This window comes from Rousettus aegyptiacus, unplaced genomic scaffold (genome assembly GCF_014176215.1).
Source record: "Rousettus aegyptiacus isolate mRouAeg1 unplaced genomic scaffold, mRouAeg1.p scaffold_m13_p_6, whole genome shotgun sequence".
Classification (NCBI taxonomy): Eukaryota; Metazoa; Chordata; class Mammalia; order Chiroptera; family Pteropodidae; genus Rousettus; species Rousettus aegyptiacus.
This window is the reverse complement of record NW_023416309.1, coordinates 43,433,691-43,450,587: the sequence shown is the minus strand read 5'-3', so window position 1 is coordinate 43,450,587 and position 16,897 is coordinate 43,433,691. Positions and strand designations below refer to the sequence as shown.

Sequence of the window (16,897 nt, the reverse complement as noted above, 5' to 3'; positions counted from 1 at the left end):
TTAATAATCCTCATTGTATAGAAAGGGAGGCATTTTAATGCAGTTTTTACAACATACTGTTCTATTTTTCAGGAAAACTCCTTCAACATCCAGATCTCATGCTGTTTTCTTTTCAGACTGCCACAATGCACAGTATTGTGGGTGATTTGTCTTTGTTATTTTTTATCGCTGACCAAGAGGAGAAGGGTACTGTAATTTCCAGACCCACCCAGAGAAGAGAGAGCCTTGACCCTTAGTAAATAGCCAAACATTGTGTTTTCTTCCAAGCAACCAACATTCATGAAAAGCAGAGGACAAAGTTTGATGAAACTTCCATGTATGGTTGGGATGAAGTTGCCAATGAAAGCCCTTACAATTAACATTTAGTAACTACCCATTATCATCATTATTCATGTTGAGCAGGATGCAAGGATAAGATTGGCTCAAATATGAGGCCGGGATTAACAAAGAGTTAGCATTTCCATGATTCCAATTGTAAAGATTAGAAATACGGGTTTCGACCCTGGAGAGCTTTAGAAAAAAGTGCCAAGGTCAGGACTCTACCAGGACCAAACTTTTAAAGAGGAGGGTAGAGAAAGGCAAGGAAACAAAGCAACTCAGTATTCTAATTCAGTGGCTCTCAAACTTTAGCATGCCCCAGGATAGCCTGATAGGTTTTGTAAAACACAGATTGCTGGGTTCAACCCCTAGAGTTTGATTCAGCAGGTCCAACGTGGAACTCAATAAATCTCTTCTGAAAAGTTCCCAGGTGATGCCCACACTCCTTGTGGGACCCACACCATTCCAGTGACCCTTAAGTCCTATTGTGCATTGGAATCACCTAGGAAGTATTTAAAAGTGAGATAATTGGTCCCACCCCAGGGCAATTAAATCACAATCACCATGGCTGGGGCTGGGTAGTTAGTGATTTTTTAAGAGTTCCTTATGCAATTCTAAGATGGGCAAAGGTTTGAGAATGACTATAATAGAATCCTAAAGTCCACCTTACTGCTAAACTTGCTCTCACCTTATTTCTTGCATTTCCAGGAACAGTCATGTCACTTTCCTCGACCTAGGTTCTTAGTTTGTCATGGACCTGTTCTAATTGATTCTTCAACTTCTCAGATCTAGGCAAGAAATTAAATTTTGTGCAACGGCAGTGTAAAATGAAGAAAATCCTTCCTAAGGAGAGACAATCCCTCTTAGAAGAGTCCTCTCCATCTGTCCCCATATTTTTCTCTTCCTCTCTTCTACCCCTTCTACTGGAGAGATTAACTTCCTGTGAGCTCAGTGCTGGATCTGACAGAGGTCAGGCAAAGACACTGAGGTTGCTGCTGAGTGATATACAAAGGATGAGACCCCCACCAGAGTGCATTCAGACCCTGCCAGCAGCTAAGGGCACCAGCTAACTACTCTATACTAGAGAGACACCTTGAGTGAGGAATTCAGCTAAATTAATTGGCAACTCCATTATTTCTGCTGAAAATAACGGCTTGTTGTAGCACTGAGACTCAGCTGGAGAGAGCTCTTCACAACAGAGTAATTAACCATGCCCCAGCATTCACCGTGGTGCTTTCCCCTCTGTGGCTACTCATGCTTTTCATCTCCCCACTTAGTGGGTCTGGGATGACAGTAGACAGTCGGCACTGGTGAGAGCTTGAGCAATGCTCCTCATACACTTTTAAATAAGCTGAAAAATGCCCTGAGCATGGGCACGTGGACAATCAATCAAATAAGCAAAATAAATCATGTAGTCCAGAGGACTTGAAAGATGCTCTGTTTCCTAGAGAAGCCTAGGAGTCAGAGGTGAGAAGACTGTAGAGCTTCTGGGAAAGGGTGGTTTTAAAACTTCCTAGCTTATGAAGAAAGATTTATCTATGTTGAACTTTACATGCCCTGAATTTATTTGGGGCACCTAAAGGACTTGAATCTTTCTGACTCTGAATGCTTTAGCCTCTGAAATCTGGGCATAGTTCTCTTGTTTACCTTAGAAAAGAGCTGGAAAGTGGAGGATGAGGAAAACCTCATTGCAAGGGTTTCCTTATTTTTTTTCCCTAGCCTATAGGGTTTCCTTCTTTTTTTCCCTAGCCTATATGAAATTCTGTCTAAGCTAGGGTTTTACAACTTTGTAACTCTTGACATTTTGGACTGTATAATTATTTATTGTGTAGGTTTCCTTGTGTACTTTAGGGTGTTTAGCAGCATCCTGCTCTCTACCTACTAGATTCCAGTAGCAGACAACCCCTATTCCCTGTGCCAGTTTAACAGTCAAAGTCATCCCCAGGCTAGAAAAGGGGTGGGCAAGGGAAATAGCCTCCATTGTGAATCACTGGTCTAAAATACATCACTTTTTTCTGACAAGCTTCTTGTGAGTTTGGATGGTCCAGTACTTACATAAGATTTTATGTTTTAAAGGTGCTTTTGTGTACATTTGCTTATTTGATTCTTAGAATCCTTTTTTCAAGATTGATAGAACAGATGATTCTGGAAATCAGACAGAAATGAAAAATCTTGCCTAAATCCATACATACCTCAAGTTCATGGCAGAGCTGGAATAAGAACTCGGGTCTCTAAGTTTGTAACCCTGCACACTGTTACTGCCAGAATTCTAAGTACAGCACAAGACTACCACCATGATGTAACATTTATATTGGGGATTGTTATTTTCTTGAAACCTTCCATATTGCAATATGTAACACAATGGCTCCCATTCCTATGGACTTTTATATAGGCTACAGTCTAGAGAGGGTAGTGTATGTTTCTCTGGCATTGTTGCATGCTGTGACTTGGAAAGGAAAATCTAAGCTGAAGAGAAGAGATGGCACTTTTTTCTGTCTTTATTAACAGATATTTGTCAACTATAGAATACTTTCCTAAGATATTATTAGTGTAGTCTCAAGAGTCAAAGCAGGTTCACATAACTTCTCTGAGCTTTGTTTTCTCAGCCAACGGCTATTTTAAAAGATTAAATGCAATTAAGGTACTTATCCAAGAGTCCTGGCTTCATCTAGTTGTTCACTCTTGGTTTGTCAACAAGGCCCAAGGCTATTAAAGTTATGTGAGTTGCCTGAAGTCTCATAAGCAGTCCAGGAAGTAGCACAGCCAACAAAGCCCTGCTTGCTCTCAGCTCAGTCTCCTCCCAGGCTATCATCTGAATGAACTAAAATCAGCTCTCCTCTCTTTCTGAGAAAATAAAACATGCCAAGTCAATTAAATGAGTTACATATTGCATTCGATAAAGAAATATTGGCTCTTCTGTGGGCAAGGAATTATATATTGGTGCCTATCTTGAGTTCTCTTTTATAAACTGCTTCAAGGCTACACTCAAATGTTCAAAAATGTACCTGGCAGGGCAGCTGGTCCATAACCTGTTGCTTCTTAGTAAACCTCTTTATATTTCTATATTTCATGGTTATCCTATTAAATGATAAGATAGGCTTATTTTCTTAACTGTTGACACAGAATGTGTTTATACTCACACCTAACCACAGCTCTCAATCTTCATATGGTTTAAAAATGGTCCATCTATGTTTTAGACAACCTACAGAGGCTTGCACACCAAAAAGGTTGAACTTTTTTCTGACTTCAAAGAAGTTGGTTTTGGATTCATTAGCATCATTGGCTACTTTTCCAAGTGAAAGAGAGAAACTAGATAATTGTGTTGATGAGCAAGTTTTCTTCCTTAGGTTTTTTGTTTGTTTGTTTGTTTTGTTTTTGTTCAAATAAAGACCTGGGATTTAATATGAAAGAACTGTTTATTCCCAGTGGCTATGGCTTGCCTGGATATAAAAAATGCAGTTCTTTCACTTTCCAGCCGTTATAGTGACGGCTCCTTTATCTTGTCTTATATTGATTGGAAGAGAGTTGAATAATGACAGGATAGAAGTAGGTCTTATTAAAGAGGTGGCCTTAACTTATGAAGAGATTGGAATTGATGGGCCAACTGCCAGCCCCGGCCTGACTTACATGTCCCAGCTACTTGGGACCGTCCTGTTGATCAAGCTGTACAGACAGGCCAAAGCAGATTTTTTTTCTCTCTCTCTTTTGATCAAAGTTGGTCATTCCGGAGTGTCATTTTTTATTTGTCCTATGAAGCCTTCCCCTAATCACTCACCCTGAATAGAAAATATCAGTCAACAAGCCACTAAAAATTACATAACTTTAAAAATTAATTTCAAACTTTAAAGCATCTGTTGAATTTAATTTCAAAAGCTACCATTTCTGAAAAGAGCCTTGGCAGAGGTAAATCTTTTTTTTTTTTTTTTGAAGAGGTTTTTGGTGTGTGTGTGTGTGTGTGTGTGTGTGTGTATCATTGTTGTTGTTTTTAATAACCTGAATGAAAATATTGACAGCAGTCTCTGATTTCTCCAGCAAATACAATTTCATTCCTCAGCATTTGCTAAAAACTAAATATAAAGAAAATGCATATTTACCTTCTTCCTTTGCCATAATAGACCAACAGGATTTTCACTTTGAAAAATGTCAAACTGTTCTAATCCCTTGCTGCATATTTTAATTTACGAATCTTTTATTTGCATGTTTTTCCCCTTTCTTTAGTTAGACTTCTGCAAGCTTTGAGTTTTGTATTTACCTACTTAGCCCCAAATCTCTTCCTTTGTTGTTGTTATTTTTTTTTCCTTTTTAAGAACTTCACTGGTGCTTTTCACCATTTTTAGTTGGAAAAAATGAACAAAGCTTTTGTAGGCTGTGTCAACCCCATGTTAAGCTTTAATTTATGGAGTGACTTTGAGATTTGAAACAAGGTAATTGACAGAGTAGTGAACACTGTGGGAAATGTTTTACATGAATAGAAAAGAGAAAGTTAGTTAACAAATATTTACTTAACAACTGCTGTGTTCAGAACCCTGTGTTCAGAAGCTCAATGTACAGCGAGGAGGTATAAAAAAAAATAGAAATGCTGAGAAGCTTACTCCACAGATGGGGGCCTGAGGACAGGAAGGCATGGAGAAATAATTTACAAAGTCACAACATGAAAGGCAAAGTTACATAAGACAAGGCAGAACAAAACGAAGTAAACGAAATAAAATGGCAGGAAGAGCATCGCTTTATTCCTATACATTTGTGTTCAGAACTGGCTTTATCATCTCGTAGCCACGTGAACTTAGGAAATCCACATGTGTTCTGAAAATGTCATTTTCCCACATGTAAAATGAGTTTAACGTTGTTTATGTAACATGGTCAGAGATAACATCTGTCAAGTGCCTTGAACGGTATGTGGCACATACACAGGCATCGAGAACATGGTAACTGTTGTCCCGGTGGCCATAGTTGTAGCTACTGTCACTGTTATTGATGCTGCCACTACTAGTACAACCACTGCTTTTATGACTGCAATTATGATTTTAATTGTTCCCAAGCATTACCCATTTATTTGGAAGTAGCTATAAAACTTCATTTTTCGCTAAGGCATTTGTGAGTCCATTTAAGTATTTTACACTCTACCTGAGAACCAGCCTGAAGACTTCAGTTTGCACAAAACAGAAACAGACTCATAAATACAGACAACAAAACTGAAAGTCACCAGACAGGAATAAGGTTGGGGGGCTGTATAAAAAAAGTGAAGGGATTAAGAAAAACATATCTATAGTTATAATATAGTTATGGGGATGTTAAGTACAGTATAGGGAATATAGTCAGTAACATAGAAATAACTATATATGGTGCCGGTTGGGGAGGAGGTACCAGACTTACCAGGGAAATCACTTCCTAAATTATATAAATGTCTAACCACTATGATATACTCCTAAAACTAATATAAAATAACCCTGAATGTCAACTCTAATTGAAAAAATTAATATACAAAAAAATCTTTTAAAAGGATTTTTATATTAGTTATCATATTGAAATAACACTTTAGCTATATTGAGTTAAATATAATATACCATTAAAAATTAAAAAATAAATTAGCAGTGCGACATTTTGGAATTCTAGAAATTCTACTTTAAAAAGTAGCCTAGCTTCCTAAGTAAATGGGAAAAGAAGAAAGCCAACACGGAAAACCGACTAACCTTGATGCAGGTGGAATGCCAGGAGTATTGGTGGTACCATCTCATGCGGAGCATCGTTCCATCAGTTGCTGCAGAAGTCCCGGTTCTGTGGGCACCACCTTGCTGTTGGGAGAGGTGGAGAACCATGAAGAGAATGTCTCTGGGGGTGGAGGTTGAATACACAGACTCATGGCAAAGTGGAACTGCCACTTTGGAGTAACTGATGTGGAAAGTCCCTGGGGAAACACTGCCTGAAGCGAGGACGTGGTGGAACCAGAAATGAGAATTTATCCATTTGTCAGGGACACCGACTCACTGTTTAAATAGGACTTTTACTTTTCCAGTGTCTAAAATACCCTTATCTATTTTCTAGGATACTCCATCCCAATATATCAAAGCCAGTTTGATAATTTTGGGTCTACATACCATTATCCAAAATCATGGGTTGCAGATATGTTTCAGAACTGAGAATCTTTAGGGTTAGGTTTCAGTTTTCAAATGGTGATTTAATATCCCCAGGGAGCTCTGTGGTAGTGGTAGGGTTGAGGAGAAAAATGACTAAAAATAGTTTCACATCGGCACAGTTCAGATTTTGCAACCAAATTAATTTCCTGAAAAAATTACCAAAGAGAAAAGGGAGGGAGAGAGAAAGCGATAAAGAGAAAGAGAGAATTCAGTTTTCAGATCTGATGGGATTTCAAGTTAAAATTTGTGACCTGTAGAAATGCAAATCAAAACCACAATGGGTATTTATTCAAAGAAAATGAAAACACTAATTCAAGAAGATATATATACCCCTACGTTTATTGTAGCATTATTTATAATACCCAAGATATGGAGGCAACCCACATGCCCATGGATAGACAAATGGATAAAGAAGATGGATATATATGAAATATTATATATAAAGAAAATATTATATAGCAATAAAAAAGAATAAAATCTTGTCATTTGTGATAACACAGATGGACCTAGAGGATATTATGCTAAGTGAAATGAATCGGACAAAGACAAATACCATCTGGTTTTAGTTATATGTGGAATCTAAAAAACAAACAAAACAAAAACAGAGTCACAGAAACAGAGACCAAAGAAGTGGTTACAGAGGGGAGAAGATGGGAGGATGGGTGGAAAAGGTGAAGGGGAACATACTCAATATATTGTGATAAGTTTGTTTGGTGACAAATAATTACTAGAATCAGTGAGGTAACCACTTTGTAAGGTATAAAAATGTTAAGTTAATATATTGTACATGTGAACTAATATAACTAATTTTGTATATTGACTATACTTAATTTTTTTAAAATCTGAATTTAATAAAAGATGTTAAAGTCACAATGCAAAAAAAAAAATTAAATTAAAAATTTGTGACCTGTAGAATATTGTGTGGAATGCCAAGAAACTTATTTATTTAGAGAAATTTTATTCTGACTATGAAAAAAGCCTGGTGACCACCTATCCAATGATGGAATATATATCTCCAATGACCAGACAGATATAACAAATACAATCTCTCTCATCTTTGAACGTGAAGAATGTACTTTGTATGGGCTTTTTCCTCTGGATTATACATAAACCAACCCCTTTCTGCTTCGTTTTTTTCTTTGTTTTTTATTTTTTGGAGGGGAGGGGTTCAATTTAAGTTGTGAAAACTTTAATTTATTTCTCAAAGAATTTATGGTTTCTTTAAAAATAGTAGTCACTGTTATTGAACTCTTAAAATGTACCATGTTTTGTGTTAAGTATTTTACAGAAACTATAGCCAGTATCTCATAATAATCTTGTAAAATAGGAATTATAGTTTTGCCTGTTTACATGGAAGAAAATTGAGATTGGACAAGGCTACTTTACCAAGACCATACAGCTGACAACAGACACAATTTTACAATCAATGTCCATCAAGAAAATATTTAACTGCTAATCTAGTGCCCTCATGACTAATGTCCAATCTTTTTTAGATGAGTAAGAAATATTGTTTTATGTGAATTACTTCTGAGGAAGGCCAGTTCAATCCTCTTTATATTGATTTTGTCTTGTTTTGCAATCATGACATGGCTTTTTCTGGACCTCACCCTCAAATCCTGAAGTTGACTTTTTCCCACAAGAACCAGAGGGATCTAAAGGACCTAGACAACTGATTCTTGTTGTTCTGAAGAATCTAGTCATTGAATGGCTCTCTGGCAAACAGGGTTTGGCAAACAACATTGGATGTTTTTGATGGCCCTAGCCTATTGCTGAATGCCTAATATTACAAAAGCAGTAACCAACACCACATCACCCAAATGGTACTTTAACCCTGAGCCATAGCGGAAAGGGTGATTACATTGGGCTCTCTCCATCCTGGAGGGCTATATGGTTTGTCTTCATTAGAAGAGACATTATTAAAACTGGTTATCCCTTTCCTGCCTGCCATTCTTTAGTCAACATCATTTTCCATGCAATTACGGGGGATCTTACTCGCCATCACAGTATTCAATACCATGTAGATTCTGACCAAGGAAATCACCAGCCATGAAATATGCAAATCATTGGGTACTATGTCTCTCACAGGCAGAATACAAGTGCAAAAAAGAGAGCACAGTTCTCACTAGTCAACGTAAAGATGTATTTACAATGCTCAAAAACATTATTCCTCTCCTTTAGCTGGACTCTGTTGGCTTAAAATATTCATAGTCAAGGGTGAATTCTTTCCCCATGAGAAAAAAAAATGAACCCACTGAAATGAAGCTGACACTGTCACCTGGCCAGGTTTCCTCAATCAGGGAAAACAGGCAAAAATGGTAGGAGAGGTTATAGGGCTCCTCAGGAAGGTCGACTGTCATTATCAGGGGATTTAGGCTTCCTGTTACACTGTAGGGGCAGGAATCTGATGGATCTTAGAGGATCTCCTTAAACATTAGTACTCTTTTATTCAGAGACAAATTTAATGGAAGACTGCAGGAATCTCATATATACAAGGCTATCAAAAGCTTACCTCAGGAAAACTTTCAATTGATGTAGTTGCTGAGGGCGCCAGTGGCTGAGTATGGCAGCCATACTAAAGTTAAGCCCTTTCCTAGGAAACACAGGAAACTCTCATGCAGAATTTCAGTGCAGGACTCCTCAATGGCATTGCTTAGCTCTCCTTAGCCTGCAGAGCAGTTCGGGATGCTCCCACTCCCCCTTCCTTCACACTGTTTTTCACTCGGGTGTGGGAGGTGGTGGGGCAGAGGTCTGACCACTATCATATTCTGACACCTCTCCTCCCCTCTCCTAGCTCCCTCATTTTCTTTTACAGGAGTTTTCTGGGAAACATTTTGCATATATAATCCTTGAGTGTTTTAATATGCATACACTCACTGCACATTTAATCCCATCTCATCCTCTGCTTCCCAGACTAACATAATCATCATAGAACAAGAAGGATAAACGTTATGCAGAAATTCTGGATTTAGAATTTGATACAATTACTAATGAAATTCTGGGCTAAATTGTTTGATGAGGAAGTAAGAGAATAGTAAAAGGAATGATATATTAAATTAGGTAAAGACTGCCTTTCTTTATGTTTCTTTTAAGAACTGGAAGCTAGAAAGAAATCTATGTGGCTAGCCAAAAAGGTAAATTTTACAGATGACTGCCAGCACTTTTGAGCTCTTTTCCCTAGGTTTGGGTCAGCAGTGTCCAGGGTCTGACATTGGTGGTATCAGTAGTGCAAGCATGTGTGTACATACTCAGCAGGAGCAGCACGACAGTTTTCAGGGACCCTTTGTCAGCAGCATGGTTAGTATTGTTCTCACTGTCCAGCTGGTGCCCTTGGTCTTCTCGAACTCTCGAATATATGAGCTTTAATATTCCTGTTCTGCTTCAAACTTCCAGCACTTCTTCCTATTGTTTGTAAAGTTGAACACTGACTGAGTTGTTCCAGGTTTTTATAGGAAACAGGTGATGAAATCACTATGGTAACTGAGAGTAGTTTAAAGAAACACTGTTGACATAGGTGTGGGCAGTATAATAGAAAATTACAAAGGACAGTAAAGCACTCTGCAGCTAGCAACAGCAGGGGGTTAATACCATTATTCTTCTGAGGAAGTCAGGGTAGGAAAGACACGAGAACTCAGAAATAAGGGCCATGGCTATAGGAGATGGGTATAGCAAGGAGCCCGATCTTTGATGGAGAGACAGTATAGCGACTCATAACTCAGTGGGGAAGGAGGTAGGGCAATAAAGAGTAACTTACCTTTCACCCTCTACTCTCCTACTGGTACCTTCCATTGGTAGGACTGGAATTTGGAAGGCAAGTGAGCCTGTTGATCCCATGCATGCAGATCAGTATCCCAGGGCAAACTGGAGGGTGGCAATTGGTGGAGAATGGGCACCGAGGAAGAGCGCATATCCAGTATACTGACTGACAGAGAGTAGCAAATGTTACTGCCTTTTGCCTTAGCTTAATTTAAAATGTTAACGTGTTTTCTTTAACCCATCTATATATTCAGAATCTTTAGGTAGCATTGACCTGATCAATGCCTATAAGAAGGGCTTTTTAAAAAATCATGCTTTGTTTGTTTATACCAGAGAAATCAAAAAGATTAGTGAGGGTATTACTTTATCCTTAACTTTGAAAAATATTTTCACCACATATAGACATCCGGATTGATTGTTTTTGTAGCAGGTTAAAGATGTCATTCTCTTGTCTTTTCATCTGCACAAATTCTGAGGTCAGCTATCATTATTACTGCCAATACATCTTTTATCCTCTTGTTACTTTTAAAATTGTCTGTTTTTGATTTTGAATATCTATTTATATGTTTAAAAAGATTTATTGCAATTTTAATTTTTTTGGCAAAAACACATATTTAAATCAAGTTACTTTTTCATGCCAGAAGTGAAATATTTGTATGTAATTTATTTTGTAAGAATACAAATTTTTCCAAAGAGTTTTAGGAGTTACTCCAATGATGTTTTTGAATCATCTTTCTGATCTAGAATTTTATTTTATGAGACAAATAAAAAGCTTATCATAAATTATATATGCTATTTTATAACAAAGTATAATTTGTGCTCAGAAAACTGTGGCATTACATTAATTTGGGGAAAAACTTACTAAGTCATCTTTCTGTTTTTAATATTTTTAGTTATATCACTTGGTTTCCCACATGTATAATTATATCATCTGCAGGGAATGATAATTTTGAATTCCTTCTTTCCAATTTTAATATCACTAATTTATTTGTAAAAAAAATACAACCTATGGAGTAGGAAAATTTATTTGCAAGCCATACATCTGATCAAGGGTTACTATCCAAAAAAATTTATGGGATACCTACAACTCAACAAGAAAAAAATAACCAGATTTAAAAATTGGGCAAAGTAACTGAATAGATATTTCTCTAAAGAGAACATACAAATGGCCAACAGATACACAGAAAAGATGCTTTACATCACAATTCATCAGGGAAATTCAAATTACAAGGAGGTATGACTTCATATCTATTATGATGACTTTTATGAAATAACAAAAGATAACAAATGTTGGTGGGGATATGGCAAAAAGGAAATCTTTGTGCACCGTTGGTAGGAACATATATTGGTGCAGCCACTATGAAAAAACAGTATAGAGGTTCCTCAAAAATCTAAAAATAGAACTACCTTATGACCCAGCAATCCCACTTCTCAGCATATATCCAAAAAAATTGAAATCAGTTTTGAAGAGATTATCTGCACCCCCCATGTTCACGCCAACACTCACTGTTCATAACGGCGAACATGGAAGTAACCTAAACGTCCGTGGACAGTTAATAGGTAAAGGAAATGTGGTATATACATACAATGGAATATTTTTAGCCTTAAAAGGAGAAGAAAATCCTGTGATTTGTAGCAGCATGAGTGAATATAGAGGGCATTAAGCCAGACACAGAAGAACAGACACCACCTGATAACCACTTATACAAAGAATCCAAAATAGTCAAACTCATAGAAACTGAGAATAGAATACTTGAGCAAAGGAGAAAACCAGGAGGCACCAGTCAGATTTTAAAGTTTGCTTATATAAGATAAATAAGTCCTAGACAACACATTATAGGATACAGTGTCTATAGTCAAGAAGAGTATATCGTGTAGTTAAAAATTTGCTAAGAAGCTAGATCTTGGGTCAAATGTCTTATGAATAAATAAATAGATGGGGAAACTTTTTGAGGTGATGAATAAGTTTATGCCACAGATTGTAGAGATGGTCTCACAGGTGTATAGTTATCTCCAAACTCATCAAGTTGTACACATTACTTATGTATAGCTTGTATGTCAAATTTTTAAATAAAAATAACTACACATAGTTATTTAACTATTTTCTGTCAGTGTGTTCAAATTATTTTGATAGCTGTGTTTATTAATTCTTCTATTCATATAGAAAATTGGCCTTTGTTTCTATGTTTCATGTCATATCTTTGTTGGGCTTTATTATGTATTTCATATGGCGTTTCAGCAAAAAAGTTAGGAAGCTCTTCTTTTCTGTGCTCTGAACCAGGAATTGGGGAAATACACTAACAAACACGACATATCATTTTACACACATTAGATAGCTACAATAATTAAAATCTGACAATTCCAGTATTGGGAAAGATGGGGAGCTTTGCACTCTGTTATTAGAAACAAATTTATAACACCAATTTGAGGAGAAATTTAATAAAATTCTAGTAAATATTAAAATGCATGTGCACTATAAGCAGTACACTCCCAGAAACATAACTTAGGGAACCTCTCACATTTGTTAGTAAAAAGACTTGTTAACGCATATTTTCAGTACTATTGTTATAAAAGAAAATATTGAAACAACTTCAGTGTCTATTAACGGGAGTGACGATATCAAGAGCACCAGTTATACTTGAAATAATTAAATTAAAGCTATGAGCATCGACATAGTTAAATATCACAAATATGATGTGGCACTTCAAAATAAAAGTTACCAAAAAAGTAGTTTAATGTCATCTACGTAAAGGATTTAAAATGCGAAAACGATCAGATTTTTGTAATAAAAATGTAGTTAATCTATGAAAACATACATTAAATTAGGAATAGATGTTGAAATTTAATGCCTTGTTGGATTTTTAATGCCTTTCGAACATTTATAGAAATGTTGTTTTTTTTTTTTTTTTTTCTGAACTACAATTGTGAAATATATTAATCTGGCTTCAAAAGATAATTGTATTTTGTTTTAAAATACACTTTTATTGTCAAGAATTATTTTAATATATTTCTAGGCTATATTTACTTGGAATTTCTGCCCTGACATTTGTAAGATAGATTTGGTTATATTGGGTTTTTTTTAACATATTTATCTTTTACTAATATGATATTGACTTTATTTTTTTAAAAGAATACTGGAGTGTTCCAGTGAGTTTAAATTACACTTCATCTGTTCCTCATGTTTCAGTAGTATACACCATCAAACCATTGACCCTGGTACTCTTTTAAGACTAACACTTAATTGTCCACTATTGTTCTCTTATGCTATTTTATTGTATTATCTTCAGTGGGTAGATTTAGTAATTTATTTTGCTGAGAGAAGCATTTATTTCATATGGATTTCAAATCTATTTGCACAGATTTGAGTTGTTTTGGTTTAGTAATATCCTTTAAATCAATAGTTATTTCCCCATTCCCATTTCTTATGTTATGTGTGTGCTCTCTCTGTATTTTATTTTCAATTCAACATATCTAGTTTATTTTGTTTTAGTTTTTCAAATGACAGATTTATTTTAACTATTTTTTGCTTTTCTATTTCATTTTTTGTTATGTCCTTATTTACATATTTCTTTAACACTCTGTAGGTTTTTATCAGTGATCGCTTTCTAACTTGATATAGTTGTTTATTTGTATTGTTTTTATTGGTAAAATAAAAATATTTATATTTTTGTATTGCTTTAGCTGTACTTCCTATGCTGAAATATAAACCTTATTAAATTTTACTTCTTGTAAATTCTGTGATTTCAGTTTTTATTCTCTTTGTTCTCTGTTCTCTAGTTTTATTAATCTATTCATATTATGACTAAATAATTTATGAATTAAGATTGTCATCTGTGCCATTTCTACTTTTTGAAATACATTGACATATTCTTTATTTTTTATTATAAGATCAATTTTATTAATATTCTAGGGCACTCAAAATATAATATATTCTCTCTTTTTATGAAGTACATCAGACCAAATTAGATTCTTTCAGGCCAAACCGAACTTTACTTTTTTAATCTACATAATCTCTCATAAACATAGTTGATTTGGCATTATCTTTAATATGTTGATTATGCTGAAAAGAATTTTAAAGAACAACATGATAAATATTATCGTTAAGAGGAAGTACTGTTTTTCTTTATAGAGAATCTGAGATAAGTCAATAAAATTACTACTTGTTTGTCACCTATGGAAAGTTAGTTATAGCTAAAAATATATATATATATAAAAGGCCTGTGGATTCAGCCATTCCTGGTATTTAATCTGGTGAGAGTGAACAGACTTATTAAAAATAATAATGACATACACAATTATATCCATATACATACAATTATCATATTTCCTGGATTTTCTCCCATTTGTATAAAGTACTCTATATAAGGTAGGAAACACTGTCATTTACAAGACTGGTTTATATGTTGTTATAAGTAAAAATAAGCAAGCTTTGAAAAATTTCCTTTCTGTTTTGGTATCATGTATACAAAATGAAATGAAATATACAGTTTGTAGACTCACTATATATTTCTTTTTCAAGATGTGTTCATTTGATCTCAGAAGGAGTTCAGATGGGGCTGCATATTTCAAGTTTGCCTGGAGCACCAACAGATACTTTAGCTACTTACTGGAGAATGAAAGTGGAGAGAACAAGAATTTCAGTGTTGAAGAGGTTAGGAAGGAAATTCAGTGTTAGGAAGGAAGAGCCTTGAAATCAGAGTCAATAGAAGGTAGGTCTGTATTCCATCACCATCACTAGCTGAATGGCTTTGCAAAACCTGTATCTCTTAGTTTTGCCATCTGAATAATGGGCGTGACTGCTATTTCCCTATATATTTCAGTGAATTGGTTCACAAACAGAATAAAATGAATTTTGATAAATCTGAAGCCAAGAAATATCTAAATTCAAAATGATTGCATTGCTATTCCTCCTAACCCTCCCTCCCCAAAAACAGACAAATTTGTCCCCCTCCTATCCTACCCCCAAATGATTTATATGTTAACAGTTTCTAGCAAAATAACCTTGTTTTAATCTTTTCCACCTGTTCAGAGAACCTTCCTTTAGTATTTTGGTTACCAGCTCAAAACCAGGGAGTTTATACTCCAAGTGTATCTTCAGAAAACTACAAATGCATCCTGAGATAGCTAAAGTCAGCTACTCAGACACACCAATGCCTGACCTCCCTTAGTTGGTTTAAAGCTTAAGATGTTTAAAAGGCAAAATCAAAACAGATGGCTATCTGTCTTGTATTTCCAGTCGTTTCAACAGACATTCACTTCTCACATGAGGAGCGTTTTTCAAAAAAACATCCTGTTAAGTATTGGGAAAATACACCGTTGAGTCAGATTATGTCCTCTAAAAACTTCCAGTCTAACTGCAGTTGATCTTGCTATTTTTCTCCACACCAAAATAGCCTGTAATGAGAAGGAAGTCAAGAAGATACCTCGCATTGGAGCTGAGAAGAAAAAGCAAGTTCCCAGAGTTACATTCATTGTACCCACCATTATTAGCTTTAAAATATATAAAACCTACTGAGACTTGGTGAGCCCAAGAGTTAGGAGAAGCCTAAGTATACAAAATTAACTGTCTTAAAGAAAAAAGGTAGCGGGTTCTGCCAAGCATTTTCCAAGAAAATGAAAATGATATAGGGAACAGGCAAGCAGAGCTGGCACGAGGCTAGGAGGAAAATCCCACTAGGAATGACACCCTTGCTAATGGTCATTAATCGTTTTGACTTACGAACTTAAATATACATACCAGGAAAGAAATGCATTTTATTTCCTTTCCTACGTTGTGTTTATTTGCTGTGTAAAATGAAAACTGCAAGAGAAGCATATCTAGTAGCTGAGCTTCTACTTTAAAGTGATCACCTGTGTATTGTATTTTTGTAATATATTCATTTTAATATACAATTTTCCTAATTAGTGTGTGTGGCTAGAATTGTGCTTGTCCAGGATTTACATTCAACTTTCATGTCACAAACAAAACAAAAAGTGGATTTTTGCATGCTGACAGTCCACACATCACTCATTTTAAATTGTATCTTCTTATACATTCCACAGCCACAAGGTAAAAATGGCAGAGTCTTAATGCCCCTTCCTTGGGCTCTCCAAGAAGCTAGAGGGTCATTCTGATTGTTCTCACCATGGCATTCACCAGCAGGAGAGTTTCTAAATATCAACACATTTTCAGCTACCGTGTCTGAGCGAGGAAGATTTGGAAATATTCAGGTGGCCAAGTGCACAATACTATATCATTCTCCATCTCTTTCAATTATGATTCGGAAAATAAATCTCTCTCAATTTTGTAAACAATTATTCTGGGGCTCTGAAATCTCTATACAGCTGCCTGGCTCTCACATGCCTTAGCTGTTTGTTAGTATTTGTTTGGGATGTGGGTACCACAACTAAGTTCTTAATACTGAGTGTCTCAGTAACCCCACTTTTTGTTTTGGTGGTCATTGTTTTTGTAATGCTGTTTTTCAAACATGTTTACAAGCAACCAAACCTGAGTATTTAATGGAACGTAGGTGACACTGTTAACTGTCTTACTCATTGAACGGAATAATCCACAAATGACTAACACAAAAACAAACATTTTTACATTCAGATGCTTTTTCCCCCTAACCTCTCTCTTCCATTTCTGCTCATCTTTGCTGTTAAACATTACCCTGTCAACTTGTCAAGTACTTGACTACAAAATATGCTTGGTA

General features: G+C 35.7%; 1 protein-coding gene across 1 annotated transcript in view; it reads right to left on the bottom strand.

Annotated features, from left to right (window-relative positions):
• The window catches only part of LOC107510477, a 204,712-nt gene that overhangs the window by 85,302 nt on the left and 102,513 nt on the right, over positions 1 to 16,897 (bottom strand). The window contains exon 4 of the mRNA XM_036223320.1: positions 6,009 to 6,110. Coding sequence (XP_036079213.1) covers positions 6,009 to 6,110 — 102 coding nt within the window. The remainder of the gene's footprint in view (positions 1 to 6,008; positions 6,111 to 16,897) is intronic.